General features: G+C 43.1%; 1 protein-coding gene across 4 annotated transcripts in view; it reads left to right on the top strand.

The window, feature by feature from the left end:
- ITSN2 (intersectin 2) overlaps positions 1 to 12,789 on the top strand; it is a 116,010-nt gene that overhangs the window by 40,851 nt on the left and 62,370 nt on the right. For all 4 annotated transcript variants that reach the window (XM_024194068.3, XM_024194066.3, XM_024194067.2 and 1 more), the window contains 8 exons: positions 2,778 to 2,841; positions 4,738 to 4,875; positions 4,978 to 5,063; positions 6,249 to 6,511; positions 7,628 to 7,777; positions 8,058 to 8,198; positions 9,938 to 10,025; positions 10,694 to 10,833. In XM_024194068.3, the coding sequence (XP_024049836.2) occupies positions 2,778 to 2,841; positions 4,738 to 4,875; positions 4,978 to 5,063; positions 6,249 to 6,511; positions 7,628 to 7,777; positions 8,058 to 8,198; positions 9,938 to 10,025; positions 10,694 to 10,833 (1,070 nt within the window). The remainder of the gene's footprint in view (positions 1 to 2,777; positions 2,842 to 4,737; positions 4,876 to 4,977; positions 5,064 to 6,248; positions 6,512 to 7,627; positions 7,778 to 8,057; positions 8,199 to 9,937; positions 10,026 to 10,693; positions 10,834 to 12,789) is intronic.

Raw genomic sequence — 12,789 nt, 5'->3', positions numbered from 1 at the left:
CAGACTAACACGGCTACCCCTCTGATACTTCATTGTTTTGTTAGCAAAAGCTGCCTTTTGCTGACAAAACTGTGTAGAGTAGACAAGGCCTTAGTCGTCACACTGGATTATGGAGAAACAAGCAGTTCATATTTCCATAGTGCCTTTAGGGTTGCCAACCCTCCAGGATTATGTCATGTGATGAAATCTCCAGGAATACATCCAACCAAAATTGGCAACCCTAAGTGCCTTGCTTTCATTACCTGAGGTTACTGAGCAATATCAAAGAGGGAGAAGGGTCCTAAAAAGGAATCAAACAGCTCAAGAAACTTACATCGGCTTCAGCAAGACTGTTTGGGTGTAACGGTCAGCCTGCATGGAACGCAGGTTTATGACCTAAGTTCCCTCTAAGCTGTGCAGCTGCGCAGCAGGCTATAAAGGGCTTGGCAGCTACAGGGGCCTGGATAGAAGAGAGGTAGGGGGTGGACGGGGACTGGGGAGGGGAGCAAGTTGGGGCGTGCAGGGCTGCTGCAGGCCTCTCCCCCAGCCCTGGAGCTCCAGGTGCTGGCATGGGGGGAGGGGGCCCTCCCCCAGAGCGCCGTGCTGCCGACTGGGACGGGGGGCCCTCTCCCCCGGAGCTCCGTGCTGATGACGGGGAGAGGAGGGCCCCTCCCCCGGAGCTCGCTGCTGCCAGTGTGGAGAGGGCTGGGGGGAGTCCTCTGGCTCCAGCCCCAGGGCAGCCTGCACCCCAAACTCCTCATCCCCAGCCCCACCCCAGAGTCCGCACCCCCAGCTGGAGCCCTCACCTCCCCCGCACTCCAACACTCTGCCCCAGCCCTTCAGCCCCCCTCCCACATCCTGAACCCCTCACCCCCATCCCGTACCGCAACCCTCTTCCCCAGCCCTGAGCCCCCTCCCGCACCCCAAACCCTTAATTCTGGCCCACCCCAGAGCCCACAACCCAAGCCAGAGCCCTCATCCCCACACACACACTCCAACCCTCTGTCCCAGCCCTGAGTCTCCTCCCACACTCCAAACCCCTCGGCCCCACTCCTGCCCCACATCACCTCCATATTGGTGCACATAATAAAATTCATTCTGCACCTGGATATAAAAAATTAGAGAGAACATTGTTTATGACCTAAAGTTGCAGCCATGGATAGCATTCACTTTAGCGTTTTGAAGGGCCAAAAGGCAGAAGTAACTGAATAACAAAAATATGCTATTTATTATTAAATACAGCCACACTTGTGAATACCTGGAGGATAGTCAGTGTTGTAGGACTTAAAAAATGGTCAAGGGATAATCCCAGTATTTATATATCATTTAGCCTGCCGTCCTTACTGGAAAAATAATAAGGGGGCACAGATCTTATGGAGTTTGAGGTTTTACAAATCTCTCAAACTGCTTGAGTTCTACAGACTAGCATGTCTTCTCACTTTTTTCCCACTGTAATTTAAAACAGTTTGCCCTAAGGGTGATTACATTAAATAAAAAACACTAGCTAACGGGTTGCATATGATATGTATTGGGGAATAAATAAATCTCTCCCCACCTTACCTTCCTAAACATCTAGCCTAGCAATAGTGGCAGTAACTTGTTTAAATTTATAATCACATGCACTCTGTGGGTTTGAAAATTTGACTTAAGTGTTGCATTCCAGAAACACTGATGGGAAAGGAGGGCTAGAGGCGGGGAGAAAAGAAGGGAGCGGGTAGTGAAAACGTGAGGTAAATTATTGTATGGTTCTTGATTCATTCATTTTAACACTCACGACAGCAGCAAAGGCTCTGCAGGCACCCCATCTAAGGCTGAATGTATTTTAATAATGACTTGTGAAATAAAGGACACCTGCAAAATGCTTTTTGTGCCATGTACTGTACTGTGTACACACAGGAGAAATTGCTCAAATGCCTGCTTTTTATTTTCTTTGTTTTGTTTGTAAACAATACGAGCAATGTGCCTCACTCCCACAGATGCTAAAGGATGAGTTTTTCATATGTGCCTACGTGACTTAGGAGCACAAGTCCCATTTACTTTCAATGGGAGTTGTGCTCCTGAATCACTTCAATGCTATTGAAAAGTTCCACTCAAAGTTACTAAAAGAATGGAGTTCCATAAAATATCTATTGAGTAGATCACCAAAGGATTATTGTGGTCCAGTGGATACAGAAGTGGACAAGAAGTCAGTAAACCTGGGGTTCAGTTTGTGGCATTGCTACTGACTTGCTGTATCACCTTGAGCAAGTCACTCCATCTGACTATGTCTCAGTTTCTCTGTCTATAAAATGGGAACAACTCCTCTCCAGTTTTTTAAGGGACTTGGATCTAAGTGTGAAAAGTGCTAAGTGTTTACTATCATTTTTCCTGTAGACTGAGGGTTTCTTCCCAGCAAGCTATATAGTTTGTTAGCAGGGGAAGGAAAGTAGCCTCCACATTAACAGTGTTAACTCTTTGCAAATAGTCAGCTACATTCTACATATAGCTGTGAAGATCACCATAAACTGTTATGTTAATCTGTGGTGGGATTTTCTGAATGAGAAAAGTTGGTCAAGGACACTAATGATATTTCTTTACTCGTGATCATTGTATCTGTGGTTTGTGTTTTTAAAAGTAGACAGAAATAATACAGTATACAGACTACCAGCATTAATAAACCGTCATCACAAACTGATGAAGTCAAATTAAGAATAAACATGGGTTGCCCCAGTGTACAACGCATCACCTAATATCTGTCTTTTGTTCTAAATAGATTTATATATGAAAATTCTTAACAGTTTAATCTGTATTTCACTAAGGATTTCAAGCAAGGAATGCCCTTCTGCAGTCAAACCTTTCTCAGACGCAGCTGGCAACCATTTGGTAAGTTTACTCACTGATTGATGAGAGGCTTACACAGTTGTGGTGGGGAATGTAATCTGCTCTCTGCCATCCAGAAGTATTAAAGGACAAGGTCCATTTAAAAATCATACACTCTAAAACCCAGTCAACTTTATTTACCCATTTTGCTAATAATTGATTAAAACTGCACTGTTTTAAAAGTCCAGTTTGCCATTTATTATTTATACTGCACTATGTAAATCAGCAAAGTCCGTTTTGCTTTCGGGTTCAATGCTTCATTGTTTGGATTGCAAACACGGAAGAAGGAGGTTTATTTGTTGAGAAACAACATTTTAGGTAAAAATAAGTTCTCATTAGAATATCAAAACAAACAAATCCCAGAGATTTTTTTCAAAACTTGTCCATTTAAATTTGAATCTAAATTTACATTAAACAAAAAAGAGCGTTCCTTCAGTCCATTAGTGGTTTGTGACAGTTGTACACAGATAGTTGTACATTGCAGTTGATTAAAGCTTGTTGTTGTTATAGTGTTGGAAACAATTACAATCTTCTGAAGACTTAGGTAATATGTTTTTGAATTCCTGTACATTATGGGCTGGATCTTGCCTTTCAAAACAGCTGTTAGTACGGGGTGATATATAAACTTCACCTTCTCACAGGAATCCACAAAAGCTTTGTGGATTAGATTAGCATTAGACAACCTGCTGAAGCACTGTTCCCTCCCTGCTTCCCCTTTGTCCAGGAGATTAGTCATTTGCTTCTGGCTCACATCAGCAGCAAATTGTAGTATGCCTCACAGTTGTGTGGTGCATTATGGGGGTGCAGCGAAAGTGCTATTAACCTCCTCTTTGGTGTGGAGAATTCAGAGCCGCTGTAGCCATGTAGCATCCAATTAGGTCCTCTTTGCAGATATGCAGTCCAAGTCTCAATTTATCCCAAAGTCAGTAATTATCAATCTTTTATTTTGGTATTAAGGAGAGTGTCATTTTTAATATTGCCCATAGGCGGAGCTGGTCAATAAATAGAAGAAAAATCACCTTTTTATCAACTTTGTTTCTGATTTTTGTTGGATTTCCCCCCCCCCCCCCCCAAATGCTTTGTGGCCAGCTCTGAAGGACTGTTTCTGCTGGCCCCATCACACTTTTCTTTAAGGGAGGCTCCTTGCCTGTATCTCTGTGGACAGCCACATGTTCCTTTCCTTCACTCTTCAGCAATGTTTCATGTAGGAGTACGACAGTGATACTAGTGCATATGTTGCCTACCCATTAAAGCAGGATTTGGGGATTGGAAGTATTTAATCCTGCACCTGCCAGTTGCAGGGAGCTCTGGAGTAGCTCACCCTTGCCCCACAGCATTATCAGCTGAACTGTCTGGGGTGTTAAGAAAGAATCCTAGGCTAGGGGTCACAAGGGAGGAAGGAGCCCTGTATGAAGATCCCTTTTGTAGTATCACGGCATAAATTTAGATAATGCTTTATCTCCTGAGAAAAGAACTGAGGCAGAGTAAAATGGGTGCTGTGATCTTGAGAGTGGCTTGAACATGGAACAGGGTTTTGTTTCCAGTTCTGCTGTTCACTTGTCATGTTACCTTGGGCAAGTCACTTAGCCTTTCTCATCCTCATTTTCCCCACTTACTTACGTACTGCATAGTGATATTGACCTAATTAATGTTTGCGAAGTGCCTTTGCAATAATTTGACAACGTATGCTGTATAGAAGCCAATTCTTATTTAAACTGTAAAATTAAATAATAAAGTTTTCTTTCATCCACTATTATTTTTACTAAGATGAGGGATTGTTTACCAGTTCACCCTACAAGGTCTATGCCTTAAGAAATTGTTCTATAATAATTAATTTCAGTTATCCCTTCCAAGTGATTTTCAATTGCACTGACGACAACATTCTCCCATTTTATTTAGGTCACTATCTGACATTGATGGAGATGGACAACTGAAAGCAGATGAGTTTGTGTTAGCCATGCATCTAACTGATATGGCCAAAGCTGGGCAGCCTCTGCCATTGACCCTGCCTCCTGAATTGGTACCTCCTTCTTTCAGGTAAAGTGCCCAGCACAGGGAGACATGACCTAAATCCAGAGGTAATATAAAGAATATTGAATAGACTGAATTTAACTCCCCCCAAAATAACTTCTCTCCTAGAGGTGGAAAATATGCCGAAAATGTTAATGGAACTCTGCCATCTTGCCAGCGAATGCAAGAAGAGGAGCCCCAGAAAAAACAGCCAGGTAAAAATGAGATTTTGAGTTTTGAGATAGTGTGTAACACTCTTCTTTGAAGAATATTACATCTTTTAGAAACTAAAAAGGGGATAAGGAAGTACAGCATTACTATTTCAGGAGCTGCACTTCTGTTACCTTGGACAGAGGGAAGGTTGCCCTGATGATGTCATCTAAGGGCAGTTAAGAAAACAACATGAATGTAAGGGTGAGGGGCTGTTTTTCAAGGGTAGGAAGTATCAGTGACATTATTATTAATGAAAGTCTTGGAAAGCTTCATGGTCGAAACATTGGAACACCACTGCAAAATTCCATGTAATTGAAAGTTACTGGCGCTTGCCTTGTCTCCATATTAGTGCAGAATTTTGAACCTGAGGTAGCTTGATCTTGCCACAGTATCTGCAAGCAACATGTAGTTTACCGTGACCTATAGTTTCAGACTCTACTCCTGTATGACAGCTGCTGCCAGGAGGGAGTAATAAAGGCTCCCTCTTGGTGGCAGAGTATGGGCAAGGCTTATTTCCATTTTGAGAAGGTAATCCCAGAGGCCCCTAAACTATTCCCCCCACACTTTTTTTTTTTTTTTAATTCCATGTTGCAGTTATTGACCCTGATGATAGTTTGTTTGCTGCTGTTTTAACAGTTTGAGTCTAACAAAAACTAAAAGTAACCTGCCTTTTGAAGAACCCCTTATTTGTGCTGACATATGTGCTGTACAGTGAAGAACGGTTTAAAAAGATGAGCTGTGTAACTCTGCCATTTTCCTATCCAATGTCAGTATCCAAGAAAGCAACCCTCCATTAGCTTGTAAAATTTTGTTTATGTCCTGGACGGATAGAATAATTTTATGTCTATTAATGTTAAATTGTACTCTGCTTTAAACCACCAGTCCTACCTAGCCACAGTTTTTTGTGGGAGGTCAATAAGTTTTACCACAGAAAATTTCTTTTTGCTGTCAGGAGTTATGAAATGTTGCCGTTGTGCCAAGTTGTGAAAACAATAAGAATGTCAGTGTTTGTGAAAAGAAGATTGATACTTTAACAATGCTCGATTTAAGGTGCTTAAATTATCTGTGGTGTGATGTTCTGAGCTAACCAATAAGAAAACATGGTAGGCATTAGCACTGTAAGAGAGGAACTGGCTTTGGACTATTGTTCTGTGTAAAACAATATTAACTTCTGTGCCTTATTTTAGTTACATTTGAGGACAAGAGGAAAGCAAACTATGAGAAAGGAAACATGGAACTGGAGAAACGGCGTCAAGTCCTACTGGAGCAGCAGCAGAGAGAGGCGGAACGTAAGGCTCAGAAAGAAAGAGAAGAACAGGAGCGAAGAGAGAGGGAACTGCAGGAGCAGGAGCGGAAAAAGCAGCTTGAACTGGAAAGGCATTTTGAGAAACAACGAGAGCTGGAAAGACAAAGGGAGGAAGAGAGGAGAAAAGAAATAGAAAGGCGGGAGGTTGTTTTCTTAATTTTTTTTACTTTTAATGCTTAAAGTAGTACGCACCCACACTCAATGAACACAGTTGGTTAATCTATTCCCTTGTTCATTTGTGAACTTGTAATTTTTGTATGCCTTTGAACTTTCATTACCTCTAGACAAGCAGTCTTGGTCTAGTAGTTTGAACATAGGACTGGGAGCCAGGCACTTGTTGAATCATGGCTTGGGCATGCACTCCTTGTGTGACTATTGCAAGTCATTTTGGAGGGGCACCAACATTTTTGTCAGAAATGTTGTGCCTACTAATGGTTACATATAACCCCTAAAGTTGCTAAAATCAGGTTCTCAAGACTCTTTCGTATTCTGAACCACATTTTCTTTTACAGTTCTCTTTTTAAACCAAAAAAACCCCAACAACTGTAACCCAAAACTAGGCTCGACTGAAGCTTGAAATTGACATTATTTTACTTTTGATCCTATAACAAATCTGGGTCTACTTGGTTTGTCCACAATCCCATTTAAAATTGCATCCACTCTGTGACCAGTCATGCTAAGGACTTCCTGAGTCATTATCAGTTCCCAGCACTGTTCTCAGATAGAGGCAAGACTATTAGAGTGAAACCAAATTTGTATCTGAATTATACATTACATTATACCCAATTATCTTTCTCCATAGTTGATTATTCTGGCAGTTTCCCCTCCAGTGGGAGTTGACATTCAGAACCTTGCAGAATTCTTATATGTTTTACTACTGTGCTACTCACAAGTAGAACAGAATGGCAGATTACTTTGCACAAGAGGGTAAGCAAACCTGAACGTGCAAGGTCTAGGTCTAATTTAAGACCTGCCAGCCTTTGTAGTGCCCCTTTAATGATATCATTTAGGATTCAAGGTGTGCATTTTGTTCATTAATTGGCAAACTATGTAGATATTGCTAAGTATGAAAATACATATATAGCTTTCATTTGTCTGTACATCAAACACTTACTTACTTTTTATTAAACTGGAAATATTTAATCTTAGCTTAATTTAGCTACAGAATGTATGTCTAGATATCAACACTGTAAAACTAGTTGGCTTTAGAGTTTCTAAAGGGTATTGTAAGCTTACAGTGATATAACTTGTTATCTGTAGGCAGCAAAGCAGGAACTCGAGCGCCAGCGACGGCTGGAATGGGAGAGAATTCGACGCCAAGATCTTCTTAATCAGAGAAACAGGGAACAAGAAGAAATTGTCAAGTTGACCTCTAAAAAGAAGAGCCTTAATCTTGAATTAGAAGCCCTGGTGAGGCACACATGATATTAAATGTATTTGAGTGATATACAGTATTTTAAAACACTACAAGAATCTTAAAATGCACATTAAAGTGCTGAATATGTTTTCTTGATCAGGAAATTAATTTAGTATTGGCTCAGAAATCAAAGCAGGGTTTTTTTCTAAGAATTGTTCTTAAGGTACCTTTAGGCAGAAATGATCTTTTCAGAGAAGTTTGATAGAGAAACTTTTTGTTGTTTTGTTTTGTTTTTTTACAACATGTGGTTTAATCTTTTTTGTTTTTCTGTAGAGTGACAAACATCAGCAGATCACAGGCCGACTACAAGATGTTCGAAGCAGAAAACAAATTCAGAAAAATGACCTGGAAGCTCTAGATAAAAAATGTGATTTGGGAATTGTAGAAATCAAACAGCTACAACAACAACTTCAGGTATGTGATTTCCTGTTAAACCTAAAGATCTTTCATTTCTCTTTTCACTTCTCTTTAACAGTTGTGGTGGCATCAGTAGTGTGTCCTTATAGGAAAGATTTGTGCAATAGCGTCAAGGAATTGAATGGTTATGGTGCAGAAAAGAAAACTAAGTAGAAATTGCCAGTGAATGTGGTTGCACAATGCCTATTAAAATTATTTATAGCATTAGGGAAACCAATATGTACATTCATGATCATTGATATTAATTTTACAAGGCAAGAAGTGAGGTTTTGACCGTAATTTCAGTAGCATGTGCTAATTTACCAGTGATTATATAGGAAGATATTTTGCAGGGTTATATAAGATTCCTACCTGGTTTCTGCTTCTTCATCTACATTTGATATTTCTAAAAAGAAGTAAAACTCCAAAAAGTGTTTTCTTGCTCTCACCTTTCCAGTGAAGGTAGTAGACCTGTGCAGCGCTCTGTCTACAATATCTCAGATGTTTTCAGATCACTGAATTAAGCAACATGATGGAACATGCAGGGCCGGCTCTGGCTTTTTTGCTGCCCCAGGCAAAAAAGCCTCTGGCCGCGCCCTCCCCCCCCCGCGGGGGGGGGGGGGGGCCTCCCCCTGGCGGCCAGAGGGCCGGGGGCGGGGCGGCGAGCCCGCTCTCCCCCCGGCGGCCGGGGGGAGGGCACGGGGGGGGGAGGGCGGCCGGAGCCCCGGGGGGAGGGCGGCGAGCCCCGGCAGGGGCTCCTCTCTCCCCCCGGCCGCCGGGGGCAGGGCGGCAAGCCTGCTCTCCCCCCGGCGGCCGGGGGGGATGGCGGCAAGCCCGGCCGTGGCCCCGCTCTCCCCGGGGGCCGGAGCGCCGCGCCGCCCCCCTCCAGGTGCCGCCCCAAGCACAAGCTTGGTGGGCTGGTGCCTGGAGCCGGCCCTGGGAACATGTATGGAAGATGCAATAGCTGATGTTCATCAATTCATTCCATACAATTAATTGATGTAATTCAGAAATCAGCTCTATGTTTTTCATTAATTGACAAATTTTTTGGGGGGGAAGGTGTTAATTTTAAAATCCTAGGGTTTGACTTTTAATGTGAAAAATCCTAAAACTGCGTTTGCATTATTTCGTCTCACTTTTTTTTAAAAGATTTAAGCTCACCTGTTCCTAAAACACACAGTTGCAGTTAGTAATAATTGTTATTTCTTCATTGTGTATTGATCCTTCTCTTGTCTACACACGGGGTTAGCACTGGTGCAGCTACACTGATTTCTAGCAATTGACTGTTCGGGCAAATTCCTCGCAAAGTGTTAAAATTGATGAATGATTTCAAGTATTAGAAATTCCATATGCTAAACTAAAGCACACGGTATAATAACTTGTTTTTGTTTTATTTATCAGAAACTGAAACCTATTAGTTGATGGCCAGTTTCAAAGAACGCTTGGATTTCTTTGGAAATTCACATTCTACCATAATATACAAATGTTACACTAATATGCTTTACATTTGTTCATTCAAACTGTTTTAAATGTGTGTGTTGAAGAATACTTAGTTTTTAATAACTAGATAGATAGACAGTGATCATAGAATAGTGAGTTTTTCCCCTGTTATGGGGAAAAAATTGTACCAATGCACCATCATACAGTTTACTTACTTCATGTGATGTTGAAAAATTGTTTGTTTGTGGTTGGTGCCATGTAAACAGATATTAACCTTTCTTAAAAATACATTGTACCTCTTTCTCATATATCTATAGGAATATCAGAATAAACTAGTCCATTTAGTTCCTGAAAAGCAGTTATTAAATGAGAGAATAAAACACATGCAGCTGGACAACACTCCTAGTAAGTGTCTTCAAATAAACACTTTGCTCTATATACTAGCTTTTCTTTACTCACTGGGAAGGCTACTGTCTGTGTTGTTTATTAACCATCCCTTCATAGTTACCATAGATTCAGCAAGTCCCAATGAATACTCACAACTGTTTGTTGGACCTACTTCTACCATTTCCTACATCTAACAACTGTGGGGAGAAATATGTTTTGATAAGAAAAGAAGGCTACAGCTTTAAACATAGACAATACAGACTCTAGTACAGGGAGGCATTATGGTCCTTGCTGCCCAGATTTTCCTTTTGCTTATAGTCGTGTAAAATCAGGAGTAACTCCATTTAAATCAAAGGAATTGATGGAAGTTTTACACTACTATTAAGTGAGCGGCAAATGTGGGCTGAAGTGTCTGCCCACAGGAGTTGCATCTAATCAGACTAATACAATATAAAGAGTAGATATCATACAAACTTTATTATATGAGTTACAGTAGTGCCTGGATGCCTCAATCAGGAATCAAGGCCCAATTGTGCTAGAAGCTGTATGAGAACGTACCACAAGAAGTGGTATAAGCAAGTGGTTTCTGAAGTGGGAGTGAATGTAAATTTAAAAAAAATGTTTATTGAAAAGCATGTTAACACAAATAGAAATCATTGTAAAAGTACTTGATCTTTCTTATGCAGATACAGGAATCAGTTCAGTGAACAAGAAGTTCCTAGAAAAGGAAGAATTATGCCAAAGACTTCGGGAGCAATTAAATGCCCTAGAAAAGGAAACTGCTTCCAAACTCTCTGAAATGGATACCTTTAACAATCAGCTCAAGGTACACGCAGTCTGCAAATATATTGTCTTTTCCTCCTCATCCAGTCACCAAACTTTTATTTGCTGTCCCCCTATGCCATGCCTTTTCTGAAAGTCTCTGCCAATTTTATAATATCAAAATCAGCATTGCCAAGTATCTTCTAGCAAATGTGCAATTAGAAACTAATTCAAAACTATCATTTGTGTAATTAGATATTAACACTCCCTCCCTCTTGCTTACCACTCCTCTGCATTCATCATGTTACAATGCCTTTCAAGCGCATACTCATTGCTCACTCTTAGGGCATGTCTACACTTACCTCCCGAGCGATCGATCCAGTGGGGAGTCAATTTATCGCGTCTAGTGAAGATGCGATAAATTGACCGTTGAGCGCTCTCCCGTCGACTCCGGTACTCCACCGGAGCGAGAAGCATAGGTGGAGTCAATGGGGGAGTGTCAGCAGTCGACATACCGCAGTGAAGACACCGCGGTAAGTAGCTCTAAGTACGTTGACTTCAGCTATGCTATTTTCATAGCTGAAGTTGCGTAACTTAGACCGACTTAGCTCACCACTCCTCCCCCCCCCCAGTCTAGACCAGGCCTTACTCAACACAGGTCCTAAAATACATAAAGTAAATGAGAGTTGAGGGCAGTGTTCCCTCTAATTTTTCCCACGCATGTGCAGAATGAATTTTGTTATGTGCACCAATATGGAGGTGATGTGTGTAACGAAATTCATATTGGTGCACGTAACGAAATTCATGTGGTGGGGGTGAGGCCGAGGGGTTCGGAGTGTGGGTGGGGGCTCAGGGCTGGGGTGCAGGTGGGATGAGGGCTCCAGCTGGGGGTGCATGCTCTAGAGTGGGGCTGAGGATGAGGGACTCAAGGCTGGGGCAGAGGGTTGGGATGTGTGTGTGGGAGGGTGAGGGCTCTGGCTAGAGGTGCAGGCTCTGGGTTGGGGATGAAGGGTTTGGGGTGCAGGCTGCACCAGGGCTACGGCAGGGAGAGAGAACTCCACCCAGTTCTCTCCCCCTGCAGCAGCACCTGGGCTGGCGGGGGAGAGGCGCCTCTTCCTGCTGCGGCAGGTCCAGGGCTGGGCTGGGTTGGGGCCAGGAGAAGGGGCACCTCTCTCCCGGCCATGGCAAGTCGGGGACAGGCTTGGTGGGTCCGCAGTCTGGGCCACTGGTAATGGTCCGCAGCTTTGGGCTCCCCAGGGGAGCCTGAAACGGCAGACCATCTGTCACCGGCAGAGGAGCAGCAGCAGCTGTGGGCTCCTTTCCGCTCCTCTCCTCTGCTCCTGCTGCCTGGTGATAGAGGGCAGGGGCGGAGAGAAGAGCTCTCGCCGGCCAGCTGAGAGGAGTGAGTGGGCTGGGCGGAGGAGAAGCCCTGGGCCGGAGGGCCTAGAGGAGTGCAGGGAAAGGGCCGGAGAGGAGAGGAGCCAGTGCTGCGACTGCCTGGCCACAGCGCAAGTGAAGTGGAGTGCCGGGCCGGCGGGGCCCCTGCTGAGTGTGGGCCTGCTGCCATTATAAATCCAGTACTGTTGGGCCGGGATGGGTTGGGGCCCGGGGAGGTGCGCCTCTCCCTGCCAGAGCCCTGAGTGGAACTTAGCGGAGCTTAGAGGGAACTTGAGTTGAAGGTGCTGAGCACCTTGCAGGTTCTGTCTCTATGGCAGTAAGGTTGTATGGCTACCATTTTGCAGATTGTAAATGGAGTATCCTTATTGCTTAATTTTTATGGAAGAAAATACAAAATCTGCCAGCACAGCACATGGGATATTCACTTTTGGCAATACACATGGATGCTTGTATTCCTTTAACTAGGAGAGAGAATGTGCAGAGGGTAATTGAAGGAGTCTGTGTGATTTATATATTGTCAGTTTATCTGACAGATGAATGCAACTTTCTGACGAGGGTGTTGTCACTCTGCTCTGTTTGCTGGCTTATTCATAGTGACATTGATGTGAATTTTAGAATAAAT

This window comes from Terrapene carolina, unplaced genomic scaffold (genome assembly GCF_002925995.2).
Source record: "Terrapene carolina triunguis isolate 2854851 unplaced genomic scaffold, T_m_triunguis-2.0 Scaffold42, whole genome shotgun sequence".
Taxonomy (NCBI): domain Eukaryota; kingdom Metazoa; phylum Chordata; order Testudines; family Emydidae; genus Terrapene; species Terrapene triunguis.
Note: the sequence above shows the minus strand (reverse complement) of the source record. Positions and strands in the feature narration are given on the sequence as shown.